Source organism: Canis aureus, chromosome 1 (assembly GCF_053574225.1).
Source record: "Canis aureus isolate CA01 chromosome 1, VMU_Caureus_v.1.0, whole genome shotgun sequence".
Lineage (NCBI taxonomy): Eukaryota > Metazoa > Chordata > Mammalia > Carnivora > Canidae > Canis > Canis aureus.
In genome coordinates, this window is record NC_135611.1 from 57,116,989 (window position 1) to 57,144,110 (window position 27,122).

The 27,122-nt window shown below is 45.2% G+C and overlaps 1 protein-coding gene across 26 annotated transcripts in view; it reads right to left on the bottom strand.

Annotated features, from left to right (window-relative positions):
• Window positions 1-27,122, bottom strand: part of WDR27 (WD repeat domain 27) — a 214,781-nt gene that overhangs the window by 63,510 nt on the left and 124,149 nt on the right. For 23 of the 26 annotated variants that reach the window (XR_013381271.1, XR_013381260.1, XM_077900281.1 and 20 more), the window contains one exon: window positions 16,963-17,061. The exons of 2 other annotated variants lie outside the window; for them this stretch is intronic. Coding sequence is in view for 22 of the 24 variants with exons in the window: in XM_077900281.1 (XP_077756407.1) it covers window positions 16,963-17,061 (99 nt within the window). In the remaining 2 variants the exon portion in view is untranslated. Of the gene's footprint in view, window positions 1-14,340; window positions 16,537-16,962; window positions 17,062-27,122 lie in introns of those variants that run through there. One more of the 26 variants, XM_077900298.1, reaches the window with a different exon arrangement.

Below are 27,122 nucleotides of genomic sequence, written 5' to 3' on the forward strand. Positions count from 1 at the left end.
CTTACACAGCAAGTAGTCAGACTCCGGGAACAATGAATGATCCGAGCCTTGGTCCACACTGAGCCCTCTGCAGCCACAGCCACCAGTGGCACCTCAGTCCCTGCACTGGCAACAAGCTCTCAGGATAGCAGGATAAGCTGTGCTCCTGGGGACACAGCGACACTGCTATGTACAGGGAGCTTGCTGGGGAACACGGTCCTGGCATCTTGTCTGGCAGACTCTGAAGCTCCGTGAGCCTTCCAGTGACCCCCAAGCAGAGCCGAGAGGGGTGGCTGGACAGCAAGCACAGGTGTCAGTTAGAGGACAGAGGGCAGGAATGTGCCATGAGCCTCACCACACTCTGGATCCAGGAACAGAGAAACCAGCCCCTCACGTCCCTTTCCAGGTCCAAACTGTTGTCATTCCAGTTCCACTAAAATTGAGCATGAACAAACAGATGAACAAATGAAAATGATTTGAACCAACAAAGCAATCACTGAGGAGCATGCTCTTTCCCAGTTGAGGAAATCTCAGAAATTCAATATATATCGATGTAATATATATACATATATATATATATATATATATATATATATATATATATATATATATTACCTATATTACAACATATATCGAGATGTTCACATATCTGAGGCTAGAAGTGCATGGTAAGTTACGACCTGGCACAAATGTTCCTTCACGCTCAAGGTCTGAAAGAGCTTCGCAGGTGTCAGGGCAGATAGGCAGACATGTATGGACGTGTGCGGCCTTCTAAAGGAATCTTAATGGTTTGTGCAAGGAGGAGGAAGAAGGAGGTATGCCAATTAACACCAGCAATTCCTCTGACCAAGAGAGTATGAAAGACAGCTGCAACATGCTGGCCTGGCCATTTGCCCATAAGTCATTAATGTGCTTTAACGGCCCTACTGGTAGACTCCTGCATCTTACACAAATCATTACTGGAAAAATGCCCTTTTAAATGTTAAAATAGTGTGGGGGTATAACCTACTGAAAATACAGAAGTGGCCTTAGAAAATGCAAACATCAGAGGACCCGAGATCACAAAATAAATCTTCACGCACAGTGTCTTTGTCACAGTATCCCCATTTCTGTGGCGGTGGTGGCTGCCCCACAGCCTCTGCTTTGGTCATTAGATGTGATCCAGACTCGCCAAGGAGGATTACTTATACTTCCCAAGCAGGTGCATTATGAAACCTCCAAGCTGTATCACAGCCCACATTTCACACATAGAACTCTCTAGGTGTTTCTAATGGTTTACTATTACAAAGGCTTTCAAAGTAGACCGACTTCAGAGGTGTGTTTTCTAGAACTCTGTGTGTGAGATGTGCATTTCTGCCTCCACAACAAGATAAACACTCTCAGCTGAAAAATACTGTCATTTCTAGGCAATGTGGAAATAAGGAAAGCTGTTAGAAATAGAAAGCCGATTGATTTATTTTGCCAGCAATCAGCGAGCATCTATTTGCTCTATTCTGGTGATCAGATTGACTTCCAGGAATAAAAACAGAATGAAGATGAAGACATTTACCCCCAGTTGAGGAACCCAGATTCCAGGGGAGAAGCTGCCATCTCAACTAGTAAGCTGAGAATATAGCACCTGCATGCTCTTCGCACCGGGCTCTGAAGCCTGCTGTCCACACTCGGGAGATCTGAGGCTGACGGGGCTTTGGGGAAAGTTCACAAGGACAGCACTTTGAATGTGGCTGAGGAGTTTGAACAATGAGAGGGGAACCGAGGGGCAGAGGTCCACAGTGGAGTGGGTGCTCCCTGGGCTGGAAACAGAGCCCTGGGGCAGAGGTATGGGCGGCCAGGGCGCATCCGAACCAAATCCTGGGGGGCAGCGGGGAGGATGAAAGACAATGATCATTTATATCTGTCACTAAAAACATAGCGAAAAAAATTAAAATTGTAAAGTAATAGAGCAAAACTGTGACCATCCCCTATGCATGAGATTGATTACAGTCCATGATTACTTTGAGTAACTTTCCAGAACAGCATTAATGAGCCTTGGCTGTACAATGAAATCATAAGAGGTGGTGTTCAGAGAGAAAACAATCCTCACCAGACAGTTAAAGTGCCAACCATACCATCGGGAAAATAAACAATTGATAAACTTAAAACATCTCTCAAAATTGTAATAGATTGAGTACTAAACAAGAGATTTCCCCCACACTTAAGAATCCATTGATTTTCAACAGACACCAATGAAATTCAGTGGAAAAGGAAAGTATCTTTAACGAGTATAGCTAGAGCGAATAAGTATTTGCATGGAAAAAAATGAATCTTGACCGATACTTGTCTCCATGCCCCCAAATTAGTCCAATTATTTCAAGATGGATGTGCAGGCCAGACACACGGTGGTGGTACCAGCCCCATGTGTGGGTGGGCTGGGACTTGTCCCTAACCCCCAATGACAGTGTTGTACACAGTTACGATATGGCAGCACTGTCCCACAGGGGTCCCTCCTCCTTGAGGACTATGAGGAAACAAGTGGCTTGCTAGGGACCCAACGTGGTAGGGAGTGGCAGGGGACTCTGGTCATGGCCAACAGTGACTTCTGGCCCTCCACCACCAAGACACCAAGGCTCTCAGTCCTACAACCACAAGGATCCAAAAATCTGCCAACAGGCCAATAAGCCTGGAAGTGGATCCATCCCTAAGAGAGCCTTGGATGAGCAAGAGCCCTGGTCAATACCTCAGCTACAGCCACCAGAGACCCTGACCTGAGGACCCAGCTGAGCCACGCCCAGAGCCCAGACTCAACCCACAGAAATTGTGAGAATAAATGTTTTAGAATGCTACATTTTTGCTAATGCAGTTGACCCTAGAACAACATGGGGGTTAGGGATGCCAACCCCTCTTGCCAAAAATCTGCACATAACTCTGACTCCTCAGAAACATAACAACTAGTATAACAACTTCTGCTGAGCAGAAGGCTTACTGGTCAACACACAGTTTGTATGCCATATGTGTTATACACAAAATATTCTTGCAACAAAGTCAGCTGGCAAAGAGAAAATGTTACTTTCACAACCCCACAGAATAGAATGTAGGTTTATAGGGCTGTGTTGTAGTAGGGATAACCCACCTTCAGGCGGCCCACATGGCTCACCCCCGTGTTGCTCAAGGGTCAGCACAGTGCTAGGGAACAACAGGCAGCTGATATCATGGGCCATTCACCTAAATATGAATAAAAACTATAAACTTCCTAGAAGAAAACATAGAATATATTTTCAGGCTTTGGGTGAACAAGATTTTTCAGACAGGCCAAAAAGTACTAACCATAAAATAAAAGTTGCATTTCATAAAAATTCAACACTGATGGTCACTAAAGGATGTTACAACACAAATAAACAAACCACGGATCAGGGGAAATATTTGCAATACATACACCTATGATAGTATCCAGAACACAGTTTTTAAAAAGTTCTACAACTTGGGGCACCTGGGTGGCTCAGTCAGTTAAGCATCCAACTCTTGATCTCAGCTCAGGTCATGACCTCAGGGTCGTGGGATCGAGCCCCACATTGGGCTCTGTTCTCAGCATGGAGTCTGCTGAAGGCTCTCCCTCTGTCCCCTGCCCCTGCCTCACGTGCATGCACCCTCTTTCTCTCAAATAAATAAACCTCTAAAAAATAAAAGTTCTATTACTCAATATTAATAATGAACAATTAAAAATAGGCCTATAATCATATGATACTGTGTTCAATATTGGTCATTATTAAAGAAATGCAAGTTAAAACCATAATAAAAATACCAGAATAGCTAAAATGAAAGAGACTAACAAAATGCAGCAGTCCCAGCAGGGTGGGGATGGCACCAGCTCTGGAAGGTGAGCAGGGTCTCCGGGTTGAGCATGTGCCCACCCCACTGCCCCACAGCCATGCTCCCATCTGCTTGCTCAGGAGAAGAGAGGACACATCTCCACAGAGACACCTGCCCCAGAAGAAGCTTTATTCATGAACACCACAAGTGGAAACACCAGACCTTTCTCGGCTGACCCAACAGAAAAGCTCTCTACCACACAAAGGAGGCACTGCCAGGACACAGAACGACAAAGGTCCCACTGCCACGGCACTCTAGAAAAGACCGGTCTCTGATAGACATTGGGACACTCTTTGCTCAGGGGCATGGAAGGTCCCAGTGAAGGAGAAGTCCTGCATCTGGAGGTGGCATGGGTCCCAGGGACATGTGTACCAGGCCACTGAGAGTGTGACTGTGTCTACAAGAGGGGCAGAGTCAGCCGTCTGATGTGACTCAGAACACGCACTCAGCACAACTACAGATGAACTGTCAGCATTGGCTGCCTCCACCCTCAATCCTTCCTATTTAATTCTTATTCAAAACAAATGTTACTTTTGATTAGAAATATCCAAGAATATAAAAATATCTTGCTTTCCCCTTTACAAACTTAAAAGACTCTGGTCAGGATGAGGGTCTCAAGTAGATCTGAGATGGTTTCATTGCTGCTCTGTGCACCCTAAAGTATCTTGGAAGTAAATGCACACGACCTGGTATAGAATGCACAGGCATCTCTGTCACCGCCACGGGGGCCCTTGCATCCCTGCGCTGGCACTTCTTTCACCACCATAGGGGCCCTAAGCTCTGTGAGACCCTTCCAGCTCCAAGGTACTCTTCTGATCTGTAAAAGTAAGAGTGCAGCGAGGAGATCATATCATCTTACCCCCTCATGGTCTGAGATGTCCTGGGTTCACACAAGCATGTGCAACCTGCATTTCATCAGAAGGCTCTGAATACATTCTTCCTCTTGACTTCCCATCTCTGACACATGAGGGATGGTATCTGGACAAGATCCACTTTCCTCACTAAAGTATTCCTGGGTGTAAGACATGTTAATTATGATGTTTGAGCATATCTGAATCAGGAACGGGTGCTGTCTGTCCCTGGCCTGGACAAGGACAGCCAGGTGCAATGCCACACTCAGGGACAGCCTGGGCTCAGTCCTGGTGGAGGCCTTGTTGCTGAATGACAGACATGGGTCTTCTGGGAGATAATGGGTGGGCATCAGTGGTTGCAACCCGAGATACGAACACCTGCGAGACTAGCGGTCTCAATCAGGAGGGGAGCTCCGCTGCATACGGCCAGGACCCCAGCTCCCAGGTAACCTAGCGCAGCATCTCTTCAAGTGTGACCTGAGCCCAACAGCACCATAATGATCTTGTGAAAGTTCACATGTCCAGTCTCTTCCACGCATCTATGGAGCAGAACATCTCAGGTAGGGGCCAAAATATCTTGGTATTTCCAGAAACACTCCACTAGCCTCTATGCAAGCACACTTTGCCCACCAGTGTTCCCCAACACAAGTAGAAGTAGATGCGATATTTGTCCAGAGCATGTGAGCCATGTATCTACAGCAAAACAGGTAGTTCATCCTGACCACTGTTGGCCAGAGGGTAGCATGCATCCCTGAGTCCTGGAGTAAGTGCCACCACTGACCATGCATGCTGGCCATCTTCTATTTGGTGCACAGGACACAAGGCGCGCTCCACAGAACTGGATGCTCAGCCTCCTTCCCCTTCTGCCCAACAAATTCCATCAGCAGCCCGAACTTGAAACCAATGCCTTATTTGATGTTTCATCCTCTTAACTTATCACCTGGACAGGTTATGTCTGCATTACAGTGGAAGATCGAGTTCTGGTACAATATTCTGACTTTTATAGAAAATTACTTGAATGTTAAAATAAGTAATGTGACAAAAGCAGACTCCCTATTCCTCTAGGTCTGTATTACACTTAAATTTATGGCTTCACTCTTGACCTTGCCAGGATCTGCAGAACATTTTCCAAAAGGAAGGTACTTAGATTCTTAGGGGCTTAAGAATGAAATTAGCTTCCATGAGATGGCCTGATGAAGTGGGCTGGAAAGATCTGGGAGTGACATGAGCCTCAGAACTAGAGCATCATATATAAAAACTAATTAGAAAACACTTGATGGTTTAAAAAAAATGTTACTGTCACCTCAATAAAAACAAAAAACATATGCCTCCCATGGAATAGAAAAAAGCAACTGTCTTGAAATCTTGACATAGGATTCAGTTCTGGTGCATACATCCCTGCGGCCTCTAGAAGGAGTAGAACATGGCCTCCGCTCCCAATACTACCATCTCACGCCTCTTCTGGGCCCCTCCCCGGGCCTCCCCTGGGGCACCCCAACCACTGTCTGCACTCACACAGAGCCCTGGGTGTGCAGTGCCAAGCTGGCCATGCAGCTGACATCAGCTCCACGGGGTGCAACTGTACTGCACCCCCTGGAACCTCTTCCTGCCTCAGTTCCTCTATCCGCCCTATGAAGATAATTGAGTCCCCACTTCCTAAGGATGTGATTAAAGCATAAGGAAATGTTTACATTGAACTCAAATCTTTTTTTTTTTTTTTGGCTCCAGATAAAAAATTAGGTATGGGTGTGTTAGCCAAGACAGGAAATTCTAAATGAAATCGTCTGCAATCCACGTGCACAGAGGCTGGCACGTCACTCGGCAATGGAGCCTGTGTAGCATCACAGGCAAAATGAAAACTGGTGTTGGTGCCTTGTGGGTTTGAATCCAGAAAGAGGGTCCTGATGTGGGCAGTCACCACGGCCCTGGCCAGGTCACCCCTGCAGCCCTCAGCCGCCCGGCCAAGCATGCACAGGCACACTGAGGCGGCATCAAATCTGCACATGTGTCATGTATGCACATTTTGTGTGACACGGAATGGAGACTATGTACACACAGATATAGAAACCATCACACACACTTGGGGCCCTGCACCCTCTCAATCCTCTCTATAGACAAGAAAGTGCCTGGAAAACCACTGAGGTCATAAAGTTCAACAACCTAATTTTAGAGATAAGAATATCAAGGCTACAAAGTGTAATGCGGATGACACGGCAAATACATAAGATCCGTCGTTGTGAAGTCTCTGCAGGAGGTAACTACCTGCCGCCACGGATGAACCCAGTAGCCTGCGGGGAAGTGCCCCGCGTGACAAGGAGGTAAGTGTGAGGCTGCTACTGGAGGCCCCAGCCACAGACAGGCGGCGACAGTGCTCCAGGCCCCCATGCACCCCACACGCCCTGAGGCTCCCTCAAGTTAAGAGAATAAGGAATTGCACAGGAAAAAGACGTAGAAGAACAAAACGTATGTACTTGAGCTGAAAGGAGGCAAGAAAAGGAAGCAAGGATCACATGGGCAAATACAAACAGAACAGCAGGATGAGCGGTTTAAACATGGTCATAGTCATCTCATCAAACAGAACCGGTCCGAACTGACTAAAAGGCGGAGACAGTGAAACTGGTTAAAAGAGCAAAACAAAACTAAATACTTATGAGAAATGCACTTCAAATCAAAGACCCAGGCAGGTTAAAAAGAAAAGAACAGAAAATATTATTGTGACACTAATGCAAAGAGAGCTGATTGGCTCTTTCCATCAAAGGGCCCACTGGCCCAGAGAACAGGCCGATCCTGACCTCACAAGCAAGCTTCTAACACCTAATGCAAAACCTCTTGGCATTAAGGGAGAAAGGAAACCCCAGTTCTGGATGGAGACAAGACCACACCTACCGGCTGATAAAGACACGACTGGCAAGGCCACAGAGGGCGTGACTCTTGGCAGGCCCACCAGGCCACACAGACGAACCTGGCCCATCCGCCCCCAGCAGATACAGCTGTGAAACCCAGTGCAGTGGCTTCAGGCTCCACCATACAAGGTCTCCAACCACATGCCGTTAAAGGAGAAACAGATAAGGAAAGATGTCAGCAAATTCCCTGCATATTTGCAGACAAAACAACACACATTCAGATGACCCATGGACAGGTCGGGGAATCAAAGGGCAGACCAGAAAGTGTCTTGAACTGAATGAGCAACTAAACAGGGTGGCGTGGGGGCGGGGGGTGTAAACAGCAGGATCTGGAGGGAGTGCACAGCACACCCCCCGCCCCTGTGCTAGGACGGCCAGTGGCCTGCCCTCCAGGTGGCCTGCCCTCCGGGGTAGTGGCAGGATGCCAGCCGGGGCACAGGCTTGGGCAGGCCTGGAGATGAGGATGCCAGCAAGGAGGTGTCTGCACCACCCGCCAGGGCAAAGGAGGGCAGGGAGGACACAGAGGCGGCTTGGGATGGACTGGACCATAGTGGTGGCAGCAAACACGGTACGGTATGGGTGGAGGTCAGCCCTGGGGAGGGGTGGGGAGGCTCCTGCGCCTGGACTGGGGAAGTGCTTGCTGCAGGGCTGTGTGTGGAAGCACAGTTAAGGGGAGGGAAGGCTCCTGGGGGAAACCTGCCCTCCCATTGGGACCCACCGCGGCCACCACCGAGGCCACAACTCTGACTCGGTCCTTCTGACTCATCACCGACTCGGAGCCAGAGGAAACCAGACACAGAGGCCAGGAAGTGGCAGGTGCACACGGGCACCTGGGGCGGCCCCTGCTGATGCCCACACGTCTCCAGCTGACCAAAGGAGATTTCCACTGAAAACAGCAAGCACAATTTTTGTTTTGTTTTTTTTAATTTTTTTTAAATTTTTTATTAGAGTTCAATTTGCCAACATATGGCATAACACCCAGTGCTCATCCCGCCAAGTGCCCCCCTCAGTGCCCATCACCCAGTCACCCCAACCCCCCACCCACCTCCCCTTCCACTGCCCTTTGTTCATTTCCCAGAATTAGGAGTCTCTCATGGTTTGTCACCCTCACTGATATTTTCACTGTTTTTCTCATTTCCCTTTATTCCCTTTTACTAATTTTTATATTCCCCAAACGAATGAGACCATATAATGTTTGTCCTTTTCTGACTGACGTATTTCACTCAGCATATTACCTTCCAGTTCCATCCACATCGAAGCAAATGGTGGTTACTCATGGTTTCTAATGGCTGAGTAATATCCCATTTTATTTTTTTTTATTTTTTTTTTTATTTTATGTATGACAGTCACAGAGAGAGAGAGAGAGGCAGAGACACAGGCAGAGGGAGAAGCAGGCTCCATGCACCGGGAGTCCGACGTGGGATTCGATCCTGGGTCTCCAGGATCACGCCCTGGGCCAAAGGTAGGTGCCAAACCACTGCGCCACCCAGGGATCCCAATATCCCATTTTATATATGGACCACCACTTCTTTATCCATTCATCTTTCGGTGGACACCGAGGTTCCTTCCACAGTTTGACTATTGTGGACATTGCTGCTATAAACATCAGGGTGCAGGTGTCCCAGCGTTTCACTGCATCTGTATCTTTGGGGCAAGCACGATTTTTGAAGAAACCTCATATTAAAGAGTAAAAGGAGTGAACACAGATCTGTTTCTTCAGACCAGAGCAAAGGGACAGAGAAAGTGTTCGGACAGGCAGGGAAACAAAAATCTTTTTCCCTTCAAAGTGATTTTTAAGGACTGAGTAAAATCAAAATACATTACTTTCTTATTTTAAAATGTAAAGTTCAGGTAAGCCTGGGTGGCTCAGTGGTTGAGCATCTGCCTTTGGCTCAGGGTGTGATCCCAGGATCCTGGGATCAAGTCCCGCGTCAGGCTCCCTGCATGGAGCCTGCTTCTCCCTCTGCCTGTGTCTCTGCCTCTCTCTGTGTGTCTCTCATGAATAAATAAATAAAATCTTAAAAAAAAATCAGACATATGACTCCATGGGTGGTCTGACTTCCATATTTAAAAAATAAGAGTAAAAGCCATTGTCTGAGATGCATTTACTAAGCAACATCCCAGAGAGGTGCTCGACGTAGAGAACATAAAGCCAAATTCATGTGCCCCCCTCCCCGAGCTGATGGCCCATAGGATGTTCCACGCAGACACACTCTGCCCTTCGGCAGGCAGCCCCGCGCCAGCAGGCGCAGGTGCTCCCCTCCCCATGAGCACAGCGCTCACACTGCTGTGTGTGTTTCCACCTGGACTTTAAGGCCAGTTCTGAAGGGCAAAGTCTATTCTTTTTTTTTTTTTTTTTTGGTAAAATTTTATACCAAGATGAAACTTCCATCTCAATCAGTCATCAGGAAACTGAATTTTAATATTAAGTCCTACATGATATCCTAAATTAGAAACACCGAAGCAAATCGATACACTATCCCAAATAAGACAGAACCCTGAGGACCCTGGTCTGTTATCTGTTATTTTAAGGGGATTAGTCATTTAACTTCCATCTACTAAAAACACCTCACAGACGTTAAAAATCTAGAATATTTATGTGTCGATTTATTTCCTTTTTGACTTTGAACAGTGATGAAAATGATTTCCCTTCACAGTGTGTGTTCGTGAATCAGATGGATGCTAGAACATTCTGGGGACTCACGTGGAGAAGCAGCCCCACCTCCTGCAACAGCTATCCCTAAAGAGTTGAGTGGTAAGAAATGAATTTTGCAAACCAAGTACCATTTTCTCGTTTGCTGATATGATGAGTTCAATTTTTACTTTTATTATCAATCTTTCCTTGATAGCGGTTTTGCCTGTGACTGCGTGTACCCTGAGAGGGACTCTTCGATCAGTGATTTAACACATGAAAGAAGCATTTTGTGATGTAAAAAATAACACCACTTATTGAAGCTCTGCTTTTTATTTCTAAAACTCTCAGGGTCAAGCAGCCCAGGTGGCTCAGCGGTTTAGCGTCTGCCTTTGGCCCAGGGCGTGATCCTAGAGTCACGGGATGGAGTCCCACATTGGGCTCCTTCCATGGAGCCTGCTTCTCCCTCTCCCTCTGTCTCTGCTTCTCTCCCTCTCTGTGTCTCTCATGAATAAACAAATAAAATCTTTAAAAAAAAATAAAACTCTCGGGGTCATTCTGAGAGATGGCAGGGAAGGGCTTTGTGGCTGGAAAGCACCAGCTCTGGGCAGAACAAACCGCCCTGGAGTGCAGAAGCCTCTCCTCTGGCTTGGGGGCCCCTGTGGGTACCAGCACTCAGTGGTGAGCTCCCACCTTCCTGGAGGAGGTGTCCAGAGACGCGACACCTGCCAAGTTGGTCCTCGTGGACCCTCAGCAAGATCCTCCTTGCATTCCTGGCCTTCAAAACATGCTACGTGACAAGAAAAATATTTCAATGATGACCACTCCTGACCTGCCACTCAGAGAGGAGAGAGTGTCCCACGCTGTCACTTACTCAAGTGTCTCAGTATGTTTACGTCGAACAGCAGAGGAACCTGGGCTTGGGGTCAGGATTTTACTATGAATCAGAGCAGTGTCAGACCGCACACACCTCCCCTCCCGAGGACAAGCAGCTCTGCCGGATGGCTGTGCTTCTCCAGGCATAGCGGAGAGAGGAAGCAGTCCCCCACGTTGATGGTGGTCATGACCTCAAACCCATACCCTTCAACCCTTAAACCCAACCCTTCATGACCTTCAAACTAACCCTTCTGCCTCACTGGATAAGCAAGTTTATTCATAAAAAGCAAAGATGTCTATAATTTTGTAGACTACATTTAAGAGTCCCAAACACAGAATAACGTCACCACAGAAGTTGGGAAGATGCGTCCTATCTAATGAACGGTCTCCATCTCCACTGACCCATCCAACGACATTCGCATCCTGAGCCGCGTGGAGGTAACCTGCCCCCAGAAGCTAACCCGCCCGCTGCTGTACGTGCCAGGTATGACTGTTTTCGATCTTTGCTAACAGCTGTGGTGGGAGAAGAGTCGACTCCCTTCTCTCAGCTCCTCCTGCAACCTCCCCGTTGGTGGCCGCGCACAGGCAGCCTGTCTTGGCAGCAGGCAGATGGTGATTTATCAGGAACGTGTCCTCCCCAGCCTCCTGCAACCGCAGAGTCCCCTGAAGGGCCCTGGGGGGGAGAACTGAGCATCATGGCTTCTCATCTCCATGGCAAAACTGACAGGAAAAAGTGAGCATTTCTAAACTGTTCCAAAAACACAGGCCTTCTGTTTACTGAGCTCACCTAAAATTCAAATTTCTCTCAAGTGAACTCAAAAACAGAGCTCTTTGCAGTCAACTCACAAAAGCAAATGTACCTTGAAAGCAAATTGGAAAAGATTATCCTTTGCGCAGTCAGGTGATGATGCTGGGGCCAGGTCTGAGCAAGAAGTGAGGTTTATGATCAGCAGGGGTGGGCCAGGCTCACCGACAGCCGGCCACATTCACATGCACCTCCCTCAGCTCCAACCCCAATTGCATGTCTGAGAAGAACCTGCACATCTCTGCCTCGAGCCTCTTCTAGACAAAGGCGGGGGAGAGTGGGGTCAGGAAAGCAGTCCAGACTCTGGGCGATGTTCACTACATGCCTCCTGTAAGGTAGCCTACTGTGATGCAGTGCACACACCGGGTGATGTCTCCGGGCCGGACCTTCCCACACAGGGAACAGAGCCCCCAGTAGCACCGGCCGGCCACTCATCCTCACTGCAACTATTAGATCAACCAGCACTAAGCAAGTTCCTCACACATAAGCAAGTTGATAAACATCACCGTTTGAGGTGGACCATCTGGCCCTCACCCTAACACGTTGCTCATTTATCTTTCCTCTTTGTAAAGTCTTATCCAAGAAGCAAAATTAATTTGGAGAAATACTTTCTAAAAAGAGATCATCGGGCTTGCAGTTTGGAGAATTCAGAAGGCATGGGAACTGAACATGGTACTACCGCCACCCGTGTCTGCGCTTGCGGGAACACCTGCACAGATATGCATCTGACACAACGTGCACATTCCAGGAACCACACAGGGGATGTCCTCATGCTCTCTCTAAATATGTTAACTTCTGATGGAGCTCCCCAACGTGCAATGGAACCATGTAAGGGACGGGGCCTAACACTCCCTTCCCCCAGCCATAAAAGATGAGCAGGATAGGCCAATGATGTTAGACTTAGAAACGAGTCTGGGTCCACACGAGCCATCCTCTGAACCCCACCAGCAAGCTGGGGGGGGGGGAGGCTTCCCACCCGCTCAGTCACAAGGCTTAGAAGTGGGACCACACCACGCAGCTTTTAGCGTGCTCCAAGGACAATCCCTGACCAACTCTGGCTCCAAGGATAAAGCAGCTAGCTTGAAAAAGAGCGGTCAAAGCAGTGGATCTCTTTGTTCCAAGAGATATCAACACCCAAGTCATGAGGGACCGTGACAAAAGAAGGCAACATCTAAAATCCATGAAATCAACTGGCATTTGGCCATGGGAAGGCAAATGCATGTCAGAAGCCGCTGCTATTCCTCATAACACATTCCCGTAATGTGAAAAGGTGAACACAGACCTTAAATAAGGTCAGGATGGTTAACAACGGAGACCCAAGTGCTTACTACCGCATAGTGCAGAAGGGGAGAGACAAGTGGAATTATGATCTTACATGTCCTTATGAATGAATGCATCTGTGCAATAATTGAGAGTGGCTGGATTGTGTTTTCAGTATCTACACTTAGTTGTTTTATTTAGAGGTTAAAGCTTACAAAAAGCTGAACTGAGAGAAAATACACTGTTCCTTCATTTCATGACCAATGTATGTAACACTTCTCTATGTGGAACACGGTACCCTAACACGCACATACCAGGGGGTAGTGGCATGATGTCACCATCAAATGGGGCAAAGAGCCCATGGGGCCACGCTTCCCACATGACGGGGGCTCCTGCTGCATGCTCAGCACCCACCTCGCTGGTTGGCACACAGTGAGAAGCAGCTCCATGCAGTGTGGGCCGGGCACCCTGCAGGGAGCACAAGGCATTGCAGTGCTCTGGCATCAGGCATGACACACACAATAGTTTCTTGCTGGAGAAAGTGCTGGAGATTTGTGATTCATTTTGACTTTTTTAAATTATAATTCAATTTATTAAAGATTCAAATTTTAAAATCTAGTTTCCTTAAGTTTCTCATCCAATTTAATATCTTATTTACTATGTTTAGAAATCTAGTAAATTTTAAGGGCACCTGGGTGGCTCAGTCGGTTAAGTGTTTGCCTTCAGCTCAGGGGTCCTGGGGTCAAGCCCCATGTCAGGCTCCCTGCTCAGTGGGGAGTCTGCTTCTCCCTCTCCCTCTGTCCATCCCCCTCCCTGTGTGCTCTCTCAGATAAATAAACAAAATCTTTTTTAAAAAATCTAGTAAATTTTAACAATAACATGCAAAGTGGCTTTGATTTATGTTAAATCTACTCATGATGAACAGATTAAAAACGTTTAGGAAATGAATTGTTTACAATTTAAGTTATTCTAAAACTGTCAATATTCGTTTCAAATGTTATATTTTCATGAATACTTTAGATGAAAAGAAAGTTAAAAAGCAAAATGCTCCCAATTCTCAAAAATCTAATAAAGTAAACACAAATATGTTGAATCTCAAGTTCTTTTAAAAATTTAAATGCTGTTCACAAACAGGAACACTGTCTCATTTTTCTCAACTAAAAAGTCACAAACCTAAGTCAATTCAGATTTCAAGTTGGAATCAGATATTTTAATATATCAAAATCCTTAAAATATTACAAACACCTAAAATATTAATTATTCTCAGATTATTCCTAAATTCATAGAAAACCAATAATACAGTGGGCTTGATACACTTCATCTGTATATTAATTCCAACCACTGGAGAAGCCAGTGGGGTTACCATTCTAGGGGAACCAGCAAACTTGTATTCAATTTTATAACAAATAAAAATAACTGTTTCTCAGATAAAGTCTTAGGTTATTATTTTTCCTTGGAAGAGCTAAACACAATTCTCAAAGGAAGGTGGCCTATTTAAAACATGTAGATTTAAATTTCATCCTCATATGCTTTAGTAAATAAAATTTTCTAAAAGGTTTGACAGACGATGACTTGGGAAGAATACTGAATATTCTAAAGCTTCTAGAAAGTAACAATATTGTCTGTGTACTTCTATTTATATAATGACATGTACCAATTAATTCTAATACAAACTGATTATGACCTTACTATAATCAAAGTTTTAATAAATAAAGTGTATGGTACCTGGCTCAATTCCTAACACTACCAAACTAACAGCCTAGCAGAAAAAGAGATATATTTGTCCAAGTATCACCTATGTCCTTCCACAGTCAAGATCTGGCATTCATTGAAAAATAAAACACATCAGAAAGAAAGATAGGTTAGCCAGCTGTCAAGAGACACAGCAATCAACAGAATGAGACTCAGGTATGACCCAGATATTAGAACTGTCAGCCAGGGAACTTAAAAATTACAATACTATTTTAAAGATTCTACTGTAATTTCATTAGAGAGATAAATTTTTGAAAAGAAAAAACTTACTAGGCCTAGAATAGTTAGAAGAAATACAAGTTCTATACTTGAAAGAGAAAACAAGAAAATAAAAAAGCAAAACTGAATCTATAAAAAAAAAACCTGTAAATACAAAGGACAAAATGTCAATTTTAGATTAAAAGCTAGATTGGTCAGTAAGCAAAATATTTGATCCAAAAGATAAAGATATGAAGAATATAAAATAAGCATTTTTAAAATGAAAAAACTCAAATAATTAATAGCACATAAAACAACGCACAATCTTTACAATATCCAAAGAAAGGCAAATTAAAATAATGAGGTACTATTTCTTGATAATGAACTTAACAAAGATAATGAAAGCATTAATAATGTAAGGAAATACAAAACAGGGAACATTTTGAAAAATATTTCTCTGTACATATCAGAGCCCCTGCAAAGGTTTTGCTCTTTTACTCAGTAGCAGTATTTTAATGATTTATCTTGAGAAAATAAATCCAGATACAGAAAAACACTGGATATACATCTGATTATTACTTATAATACCAAGATACTAAAGACAGCCTAGATGTCCACTGTAACGTATCACAATCTTAAAGGAAAATAAGAAGCTTTCAATGTCCATTTCTTAACTTTTTCCTTCTCTTTTTCCACGCCAGGGGCTCTGCACCTCAGGAGGAGAACAGTCACTGCACGATCCTGCACATTTTCATGTTTGGTCTTCCTTTATACCCTTGCTGAGTTATTTTGAGTGATAGCCTGAACTCCTCAGAGTAGCTTCTCATTCTATTCTGCTAAAAGGCATTTTTACACCAATACTGAATCTTCAGAACCACTGGCACCAACCTCTACCTGCAGGTCACTGTACCCTGCAGTCTGCTGCCCACCTTGCTGACCACTCTTCTTGTTGCATCATCAGCTCTCCTGCCCTCCCAGCTACGCCTCCACCTCATCAGTGCTGGTCTGTCAAGAGGATTCACACAGGAATCCAACAGCTCCAGAAAGGACACCAGAGACGCAGAATAGGTAATGATAACACGTATTATCAATCAGAAAAGTGGGCACCTGCGGTCCTCGCAGCATGGCCTTGCATTTTGGTAAGTGATCATAATCACACATGCAGAGAACATGTGAACCTGAACGCCTGCTGGCAGTGGACTGCAAGGCCACAGCAGAGTTGATGCGCATGAGGACCTCCATGGCACAGACGGGCGTCTGAGAGTCTGAGGTCCCCCTGACTGCAGCAGTGCACTGCAGGGAACAGGTGTGGTCCCACTTTGTGCAGGCGGGCACACGTGCCAGGCTGACCCACACAACCACGCGGTAATACTGTTCTCTGAATCCACATGCCCAAGATACTCACATTGCCACGTTTGAACAGTTGGTATTTTACTGCAAGACAGTGCACTCCCCCGTATGAGAGATTGTAGCTGGTGGTTTTCTCCCAATTACGCAAATGCCTCTAAATTGCGTGGTCTTCCTCCTCCACCCGAAATGTTGGTGAGGATTTTCTATACCCTTTTCACCCCTGCTCTGGGACTCCCCCGATGACAGTGTTTGTGCTAGTGCTCATGTGCCACACGCCCATGCATTTCTGTAGTTGAGAGCAAGCGCCCGAATGACAAACACTGGCTGCACAAGAGAACACACCGAAGTCCTCCTCTCCCAAGCCTGCCTTCTTGCACGCGATGAAAATGGGTGCATCACCTCAAATGTGACAGGATTTCACCCAGACAAAGGCCAACAGATATGGGAAATGCGAGGAAAGCCTCATAGGGAGTGGAGCCGCCCCCCCTCCCCGCCCCGAGGAGACTGTACCTGGGGGGCTGCCGGGCTGAAGGCCACACTGGTGACGGTGTCCTTGTGTCCAGCCAGTCTGTGAGAAAACGTGCTGGAGCCCAGGTCATACATGTAGGCCTGTAAGACAAGCACATGGGCTCCATGCTCACAGGGCCAGCGGTGAGCGGGAGTCGCACACAGCCAAAGCACACAGCCTGCATCTGGGAGGCAGCAGATGACCTGACACCATCAGGGAACCCACTCGAGGACACATGCATTTCTCCTCCTCGCCTTTTCAGGTCTTTATCGTCTTCATGTCCACAGCCCCTTGTGCCTCCACAGTCCAATCTTACCTGCAAGCCCCAAACAGTGACAAAGTGCTGTTTTATGGTCCTTTCCCATAAACTTGAGGCAAGACCTTGTACTCTGCTTCCTACTAATCAGTATGGAATTTGAGCAATTCAAACATTTTAATTTTTTCTATAGCTGTCAATAAAAAGTAAGAACTTACATTCCTCACTAATGGCATTACTATCTAAAAGGATACGTATGTGTGTATATATACACATAGATGTCACCAGAAACTTTATTTTGGGGACAGAAATCCAGTATCGGAGACCATCTTGATGTGATAGAAGAGGTGAGAAATTCATTCTAGTTTTTAAGTAACAAATGTGCAGACAAGAATTTTGTGGACTCTACTAGTAATAAAGAGAAATGGCACATCACAGCAGAGGCAGGACACCTAGGCAATTCCTTTTCCACACACACACACACACACACACACACACATATACACACACACATAAACAAAACAAAACAAAACAAAAACACAGCCTTTCGGCTGGAACCACCATCTTTCAGTAATTCACCAAAATGACCAACACAAAGGGAAAGAGGAGAGGTACCCACTATATGTTCTCTAGGCCTCTTAGAAAACATGGAGTTGTTCCTTTGGCCACATACATGTGAATCCATAAGAAAGGTGATATTGGGGACATCAAGGGAATGGGCACTGTTCAAAAAGGAATGCCCCACAAATGTTAGCATGGCAAAACCGGAAGAGTCTACAATGTTACTCAGCATGCTGTTGGCATTGTTGTAAACAAACAAGTTAAGGGCAAGATTCTTGCCAAGAGAATTAATGTCTGCATTGAGCATATTAAACACTAAAAGAGCCGAGATAGCTTCCTGAGGCGTGTGAAGGAAAATGATCAGAAATAGAAGGAAGCCAAAGAGAAAGGTACTTGGGTCCAACTGAAGCGCCAGCCTGCCCCACCCAGAGAAGCACACTTTGTGAGAACCACTGGAAAGGAGCCTGAACTGCTGGAACCCATTCCTTATGAATTCATGGCATGATAAATGTAAAGAAAATAAAAGACCTCAGGATTGTATAAAAACGAAAAAAAGAAAAAGAAACCTATTTTAATGCACAAATGAGCCCTTCAAATTTAGAACTTCCAGATGATCCTGTCATTGGCTATACAGGGGTTTCTGAAACAAAGTCTATTTGTTTCAGAAAGACACAGAGATATTCTGTGTGTCTTGGAGTGGAAAAATCCAAAGTGTGGATTGTTTCCTACTGGCCCGGGAGCAGCTGCTGGCCCGTGCACTCCTAGCAGCTCCGAAGCGGCCGCTATGCTCACCCAGGGACGGTCGCGCTGTGTGGTTCACATGCCCCAAAGGGACATTTCACAGCTGCCACATACATCAGGTGGTCCCCTCGTATTCGCTGGGGAAAGCAGGTCATGCAGGGACTAGGTGACCGGTACTGACGCGGAGTGTCAACACTCATGTTCTAACTGGGTTTTTCGGACTCTGAACTCGTGGGTTGTCCATGAGGCCGCCTCTGAGCTCGCCTGTCCACAATGGACTCGGGGCCTCTTCACACTCACTCCCGGCCTGCAGGAGCCTCAACGCTAACCTCGCCGCCCCACGGTCTCCCTGCAGACACACTCAGGTGGAGAACCCTCCTGAACAGCACTGGAGGGCTCCTGGGGACGTAGGCCTCTCCTCACGTCTGCCGCTGAGGTTAGTGGCGGAGGGGACCCACCCGGGCCACAGCTCATCTGCGCCTGTCATGTCTCATCATCAAACAGGAAGGTCAATAACAGCACACACTCACCGCACACTGACACGTGCAGCAACCCCCTCCTGTCATCCTGTCCACCTCCCAGAACTGCCACCGTCCCCATTCCACGGACGAGGACTCCGGGGGCCACACAGCTGCTCATGTCACAGTATGAGCTCCGCACCAGTGCCTCCTGGCTGCCTCCCTGGAGCTTTGCCCACTCGGCACGTTTCCATCACTGATCAGCTTTGCACAACCATCTGTGCATACATGTGGGTGCAGAAGAGTTGATGCCACACTGGTCAATGGTCCAGCCGCACAGAAGCCTGCTTGGCAGTTTCCAGGGGGGTTAAACCTCCACCAGCCCTCAGGCTCCATGGCCTCACTCCTCCACATTAGCCCAAGAGAAATGCAAGTTCCACGCAAAGACCTGCACAAAACTTTTCACAGCCAGCTATTCAAAAAAGTTAAGCTGACAGCTACTTTATGCCCAAATATAAACTGTGTGCCAATAAAAGATGTAATTCTCAGAGGCGTACATTGATCTCACACACCCTGAATCTCTCTAGATCCCAAACCACAGAGAGAAACAAGGAGCAAACATCTTACCTCTGGGGCATCACCCCAGGGAAGCCACCAGAACCCCCTGAGAATGGCTGCAAGGAGAAATGACACACAGGTCTGCACACTCCCGGTGAAGTGACCACCAGTGCATGACGAGAGCCAGCAGCTGCGCCGTACTGGGGATGCAGGAAACGGGCCAGCATTCATGGTGACAGGTGACAAGGGCCGTGAGCTACCACAGAAGATGAGGGACGAGTGGGAAGCATGAGGGAAGAAGCAAACGTGGAGAGAAGCATGAGAGCAAAGGATTTCAAGAAATAAGAAACAGCACGAAAGAGGCCGGGAGGTGAGGAAATCAGGCCAACAGTGCTAATGTTTCAGGAACCAGCTTCAGTACAATGTGGGACATAAACCCAATTACTGAAGAGTCAAGTACAAGCTGATGGCTCTGGTCAACGTGGTGAGACTCCAGGGAATGTGCCCACAGAGCTGGAGGGACGGCCACCGGGCTCGGCAGAGACGGAGCGCCCCCCGACCCCGTCCTCCCCAGGGAGGCCAGAGGAGCACCAAGCTGACAAGTACAGGCTCTGAAATTAGAGCACAGGGAAGGTCAACGTGCCTTTCTTTTCAGACCAGTATCTGGAAAAGTCCTTCCTGAGACTCGTGTTTTTGCTGGATTTCGAATGGGAATCAGCGGCTGCCTTGCATCTGCACGGATCTCACAACCCACACAAAATGATGCCATGATTTTGCGAAGGAAGTCTAGACAAGGGTCATTGAAGAAATAGCCTTTCATGTTCTCTAATGAAAGTGCTTTTAAATGACACATCTCTTTTCTCCAGGGAGGTTCCTGAATTCCAGTGAATCTTTCTGGTCACGGCAAAGATTAAACGTGAAAACAGCAGTCTTGCAGGTGCAAATAACAGAAGTCTCTTATTAGATACGCACTTGCCACAAGCTGCACTTGCAAACAGCGGCAACAATTCCACCACAACAGACAAGATGCACCTTGTTTGATGCTGAAAACTCAGGAATCAACCTGCAAACGACTCGATCTGTTACCATCTGTGTGCAGAACACTGTGTTTACTAGCAGAGCCAATAGTAGTAATTTGAAGCCGCTCCTCCCCATCAAAGGGAAATAAACCGGAGCTAAAATGTGCTAAGAAACAAATGACACTTGAAATAAATCCTAAGGAAGTAAGGCTCACCCGGAAGCTAAGGTAATAAGCACAAAGGGGCCGTGCTGTGCAGGCCCAAGATGAGGATGCGGCAAACCAGGAGGGCACTGGGAAAGCGCTTCACCATTGAAAACGTTTCTGACGCCGTCAGGGACCAAAGGTACTGCTGCCAACAGGACTAGACAGCTTCATTCTAAGTATTTTGTGATTCTGTTGAATCGTATCCTCGAAGATGAAGCTCCTTCCATTTTTCCATCTTACATTACTCTTGAAACATGTCCTTCATTTCCCTCTGCCTGGATTTTCTCCACAGAAGAAATGGGAAAAGGAATTGCAAACAGAAGTTCACACCGTAGTCCTGAAGCTTCCTAACAGCGGTGATACTGTCCACGGGGTGGTCAACGGTCACACTATGGTCACTCACTTACTTTTTAAAATGTTTCCAGAAAAGATGTTTCCCAGAACTGTGCATGTTGCTGCAGACCACTGCATTTTTAGCTCGCATGCATTAAAAAAAGTAAAGTTTTCTCAGGAGACCCAAATGTTCACTATTTAACACAGGCATTATTAAGAAGTCACATTAGGGCAGAAACGTTGCCTGCTTTCAGCAGAAGCCAGGATTCAGTCAGGAAGCTGCTGGTTTTGGCCCAGAAGCTACTTGACCTCCACCAAGTGAACAAGGGATGTTCATGACGGGGCTCTGGGTTCTCACTCACACACGACCGCCTTCTCTCGGCGACCTCCACCCTGGTCTGGCAGACACAGGGATGCCCTCTGCCCTGCTCCCTGCCACTTCCTCTTGCAGGGCCGTGCGAGGGGTCACTGGCACGGCACGGGCCGCTGGTCACCCACTGGGCAGTCACACGCCTGGGCTGGCAGCAGCTCTAACAGTCCTGCATGGACCTTCATCAGCTCCATTTCTAATAACAGCCTGGTCTCCTTCAGCAACCCTGGACCTATGACCAGTTACATAACCAGTCATCTCTAAGGATCCATTACTTCATTCTTTGAAAATGTGATCACGTAGTGAAACGTCGGGGCAGAGGGATCTGGCAAAAATGCTGCTTCTATCAACCTGTATGTTGGAGATACCCCGATGGAGTACGCCAGTCCCACTAAAGGTCTCTATACCGTGAGATTCTAGCAAGCATCACTGAATGCAGCTACAGAGTCCACTTTATCCACAGGGCAGACATCAGGGCGCACTGCTGAGGAGTCTGAGGCTGGGACACAGAGCCAGCCTCTCCTGAACCTGAGGGCCCTCCTTCCTGCACAGGGGTCTCACACGATGGAAAAACCTAGGTCCTCTATGTCTGCTTCTATTCCCAAAGTCAGTGCTTGGCTTTATTATGAAGACTTTCAAATATACACAAAATACGGAGAATTGTATAACCAGCCCATGTGTGCATAACCCAAACACAACACTGTTGAGATTTTGTTATACTTGCTTCAACTATCATATCTTTGTTCTTTACCTTTTTCTTCTCAGTTTTTGTGATTAAAGAAATGTGAAGTATTTTTAGTAAATTGCTTTAAGATGATGTCCTGCGTACTTTGCAAGAATCTCTAAAAATGCAGACATTGAACACATTTTACAGCTAGCTAGAATAAAATAAGCCCTGGAGAGGTCCCACCATGCACAACACACTCCCAGTGTCCTCAAGTGTCCTTGCACAAGGAACCAAACAAGATCTGTGCGCTGCTGGTACGTCTCTCCAGCACTGCTGCTTGGAGAAATCCCTTCTTCCACTTAGGACTTGTCTGTTCATCTCTGTGTGACATCTTGCATCTGGCTCCGTCATCCTGTGTAGGTGCCATAAGCCAGAAATGATCTATAAAGACTCGATTCAGTTCAGACTCTAGCGGTTTTTAGCAAGAATACTTTATGGTGAATACTAACGTGGTGTGCTTCTCAAAATGGCGTTAGTAATGTCCATAATGTTTAAACTGTTGTGCGCTCAATGACACTATGTTGGTCAGGAGGTTTGGGTTGTGACAGCATGACATCCCTTGGAGAGCTCCATCAATATTTTCTCTAACTCTAGTGAGAACATTTAACATGATGTCTATCTGTTAACAAATGTGTAAGTGCACAATATGGTACTGTTGGCTACGGGCACAGTGTTCTACAGCAGAGCTCTAGACCAATTTGTCCTGTACAACTGAAATTCTGTGCCTTTGACCAACGTCTCTCTCCCCACTGCCCATCCCCACTGGCAGCTTCCATTCCACTTCTCTGCATCTATGAGTGCAACTGTTTCGGAATCTTCACGTAAGTGGAATTACGCAGTATTTGACCTTCTGTGATTGGCTTATTTCACTCAGTATATCCTCCGGGTTCATCTAGGTCATTGCAAAGGCAGGATTTCCTTCTTTTTTAAGGCTGAATAACACTCCATTGTATGCATACACCACATTTTTTCTTTATTCATCCATCAATAAACATTTGGATTGTTTACACATCTTAGCTATTATGAATAATGTTATAGCAACATAGGAGGGAAAATCTCTCTTCAAAATATGGATTTCAACTCTTTTGAATAAATGCCCAGGAGTGGAATTACTGGATGCTATGGTAGTTCTATTTTTAATTTTGTAAGGAACCTCCACATGATTTTCCATGGTGGCTGCACCAATTTGCATTCTCACCAACAGTGCAAAAGTGTTCCAATTTTTCCACATGCTCACTGCTGACATTTATCTCCTGGTTTTTGGATTATGGCCATCCTAGCAGGTGTGAGGTGATATCTCACTGGTTTTGCACTTCCCTGATGATGAGTGATATACCTGTTGGCCACTACTATGTCTTCTTTGGAGAAACATCTATTCAAGCTGCCTTGGGGCCATCAATCTTTATCTGATAGTTTCATCTACTGATGACATTTGCCAAAGTCAATTACTTTTAAGATTGCAAGAGGGTAATTTTCTAATTCTGCCATTCATCTCACTTGTCTAGAATTATTTCCTAAAAAATAACTTTTCTTCTTCAAAGAGGGTATCAGGCTAACTTGAAGCACAGTCCAAACAGGAAAAGCAAGACAAATGCTGGGTTATTTTCCTTAGAGAGACATGGTTCTGAGTAAGAACCATCAAATGGGGATGAATAAGGCTTTGTTTAGGTTTGGTCTCTTTATTGGAGTGTTATTTTAAAACTGTGAGATTTTAGATACATAATGTTTTAAAACTAATTGCAGTCATTAATCTCTCAAAGCTCAACTACACCTTCTCTGGCCAATAGCCTTTAATGTTGCTTCCTGCAGCCGTATTATATGACTGATCACTCCTCAATTTCTTCATCTTTCGCATGAGATGCCCCTGGCTCATCCTTAAACTTTTGCTACAGACCTGAAAGCAGCTATTCATCCAGAGAACTCTGGTTTTCCATCAGTGGGCTAGGTAGAGGCTCCCACAAGGTCATGAAGGGCAATGGCTGGAATGTCGATGCTTCTGAACATTTTCACTGGCTGATGCTAGGAAATACCTGTTTTCATAAGTGTACATCAATTCTACACTGTTTTTTTTTAAGATTTATTTTTAGAGAGAGAGAGAAAGCACAAGCAGGAGGAGGGGCAAAGGGAGAGGGAGAAGCGGACTCCCCGCTGAGCACAGATCCTGGCACCTGCACGGGGCTGGATCCCAGGATCCGGAGACCGTGACCTGAGCCAAAAACCAAGAGTCAGCCACTTAATGGACCGAGTCACCCAGGTGCACCCCACACTTTTTTAAATAGATGCTTTCTAAGAGTGTTTCAATAACTGGTAAAGCAAGATCTCCCCAACATAATTGTTTTTTCTAGGGTGTCTTAACAATTATTATTTGTTTATTCTTTGAAATAATTTTATAATATGATTGTCTACGTACAGGAAAACCTTTGAAGTTTTAGTTGCAGAAGCGTTAAGGTTTCAAATTACCTATAGAGAATGGAAGTATTTAATTATTTTTCTCCTTTGTATCTTCTTTTACCCTTATTGTGCTCTCTGGAGTATCTACTTTCTACTCTATTCATTCAAGTGTGGTCTTTATCTCTGAAATTTTTTTTTCTAATGCTTTCCTAATGTTTATCAGTTTTCATTTCACATAGTCCTGTGTCTAGTAGTATTATTTCTGAACTTTTCTGTTTCTGCTGTTCTGTTAAAGATTATGTGTTTTCTTAATTTCCTTCCCTTATTTTCAAATACATGGTCAGTTTCATCTGCATAGTATACATATTTTTCTGTGTGGTCTCTTGTCTCTGAGAATTTTTTTTGCTTCACTCTCATTTTGTTGTATTATAAAAGAACTGTCATATCCGGACTTTATATGACACCACGGAATAGAAAATAGGACATATAGGAGAAACCCGTGTGCCCTACCGCCGCTTCCAAAATGCCCCTCGGGAGACACTGGCACAGACTGTGCTTGCAGAAGTACCCACACAGCTGGTCTCCTACTTCAAGGCCCAAGGTTGGGCCCCATTCAAACCACTTCCACCCCCAGCAAAGAGCCCTGCACAGGCCCCTCAGGTCTAGGTTCCGTTAGAGGATAGGCTATGGCTAGTCCTCAGCCTTGTGTCCCCAAGGTTCCCGTAAGCATGAGCCCCATAAGCACACATTCCCCAGTGCTGCACTTTACGTTTTATACTTTTATATTTGCTCCTGCTGCTGTTGCTCTTGATTCCCTCCTGCTTGCCCTGGAGTCCTTCATTTAATAAAGATCAATGAAGACAAAAAAAAAAAAAACAGACAAAGCTCAATAGGCAAGCTGGAGCACATCATGGAGATTCTTGTTTACCACATACAGATAACTGATCAGTATCCTACATAATATTGGAGAACCAGCAGAATATTTTAAGCAGAAAAGCATTATAATCAGCAATAATTTGTTTTCTAACCATTACAATAAGCTTGTTGAAGTTTTACATTATAATTGAGGATGTTTCTTTTTCTTCTTAGGGTTATATCACTTTTGCTTTTTATATTTTGAGACTACGTTACCAGGTAAATATAGATTTAGAATTATGATATTTTCTATATAGATTGGCATTGTTATCATTATTAAATGCCCCTTATTACCTCTAGTAATGGTTTAAGCCTTAATGTCTACCTTAGACTTAAGTGTTCTCACATCAGCTTGCTTTCTCATCTTTCTACTTCCAATGTCTCTGTGACTTTATACTCTTAATTTCAAATTTCATATTTTCAGCTGAATTCACAAATACATTGAATAAAAGAAGAAGGGATCAAAAATTTCAAGAAAATTCAATCTACACAGTTGACTTGCATTTGGCTCCTTAAAAATAGGTCCATACTTAAGTTATCTCATGGATTTCTTAGGTAACATCCAAGTAATGCTCAAGCCTTTGAAGCAAATATGAATTTGATATCCTACCTGAAAGCCACTAAGCCATGATACATAATGAGATGTTTCAAAAGAGAATTTAACTTAATGGGTGGATCTGAATTAGTAAGACATTTTAGGGTGCATGACAGGATAGAGAAACTATCCATTCATTCATTTAGAGAGCGCACACATGATGGGGGAAAGGGCAGTGGGACGGGGAGAAAGAATCTTAAGTAGGCTCCATGCTGGGCCTATCTAAATGGGGTATTTGGATTATGTGAAAATGGGTAGAAATAGATAGTTTAGGTTTTTTTCAAAAAATACAATGTATTCTGAAATGTACTATGCAGCTAAGTGCTCATAAGCAACTTAAATAATTAAAATAAGTAAAATTTATTTGACCATATGACATATTTGCCACCATTTTAGATTTTTTTTTCTGCAATATTGAACAAAAACCTTGCTGGCACTACCACCAACAAGAAAATAATGTGATTTTTGGTTTTCCCTCTAAATTGTTTTTCTGTATGGGGTACCTGGTTGGTTCAGTCAGTTAAGCATCTGACTCTTGATTTTGTTTTTGGTTTTTTTAGATTTTATTTATTTATTCATGAGAGACACAGAGAGAGTCAGAGACAGAGGCAGAGGGAGAAGCAGGCTCCACGCAGGGAGCCCAATGCAGGACTCAATCCTGGGACTCTGGGATCATGCCCTGGGCTGAAGGCAGACGCTCAACCGCTGAACCACCCAGGCATCCTGACTCTTGATTTTGGTTCAGGTCATGATCTCAGGGTCGTGGGATGGAGCTCCAAGTCAGGCTGCACCACTAGGTGTGGGATCTGCTTGGGAGTCTCTCTCTGCCTCTCTCCCTGCTCTTCCCCCAGTGCTCACACACACTCTCTCTATATATATATATATATTTAAAAAGAAAAGAAAAGAAAGAAAGAAAGAAAAATTAAAATTAAAAAAATCAATTTTTTAATTTAAATTCAATTTATGCAACTGATGGATTATTGAACTCTACATCTGAAATTGATGATGTCCTATATGTTGGCTAATTAAATT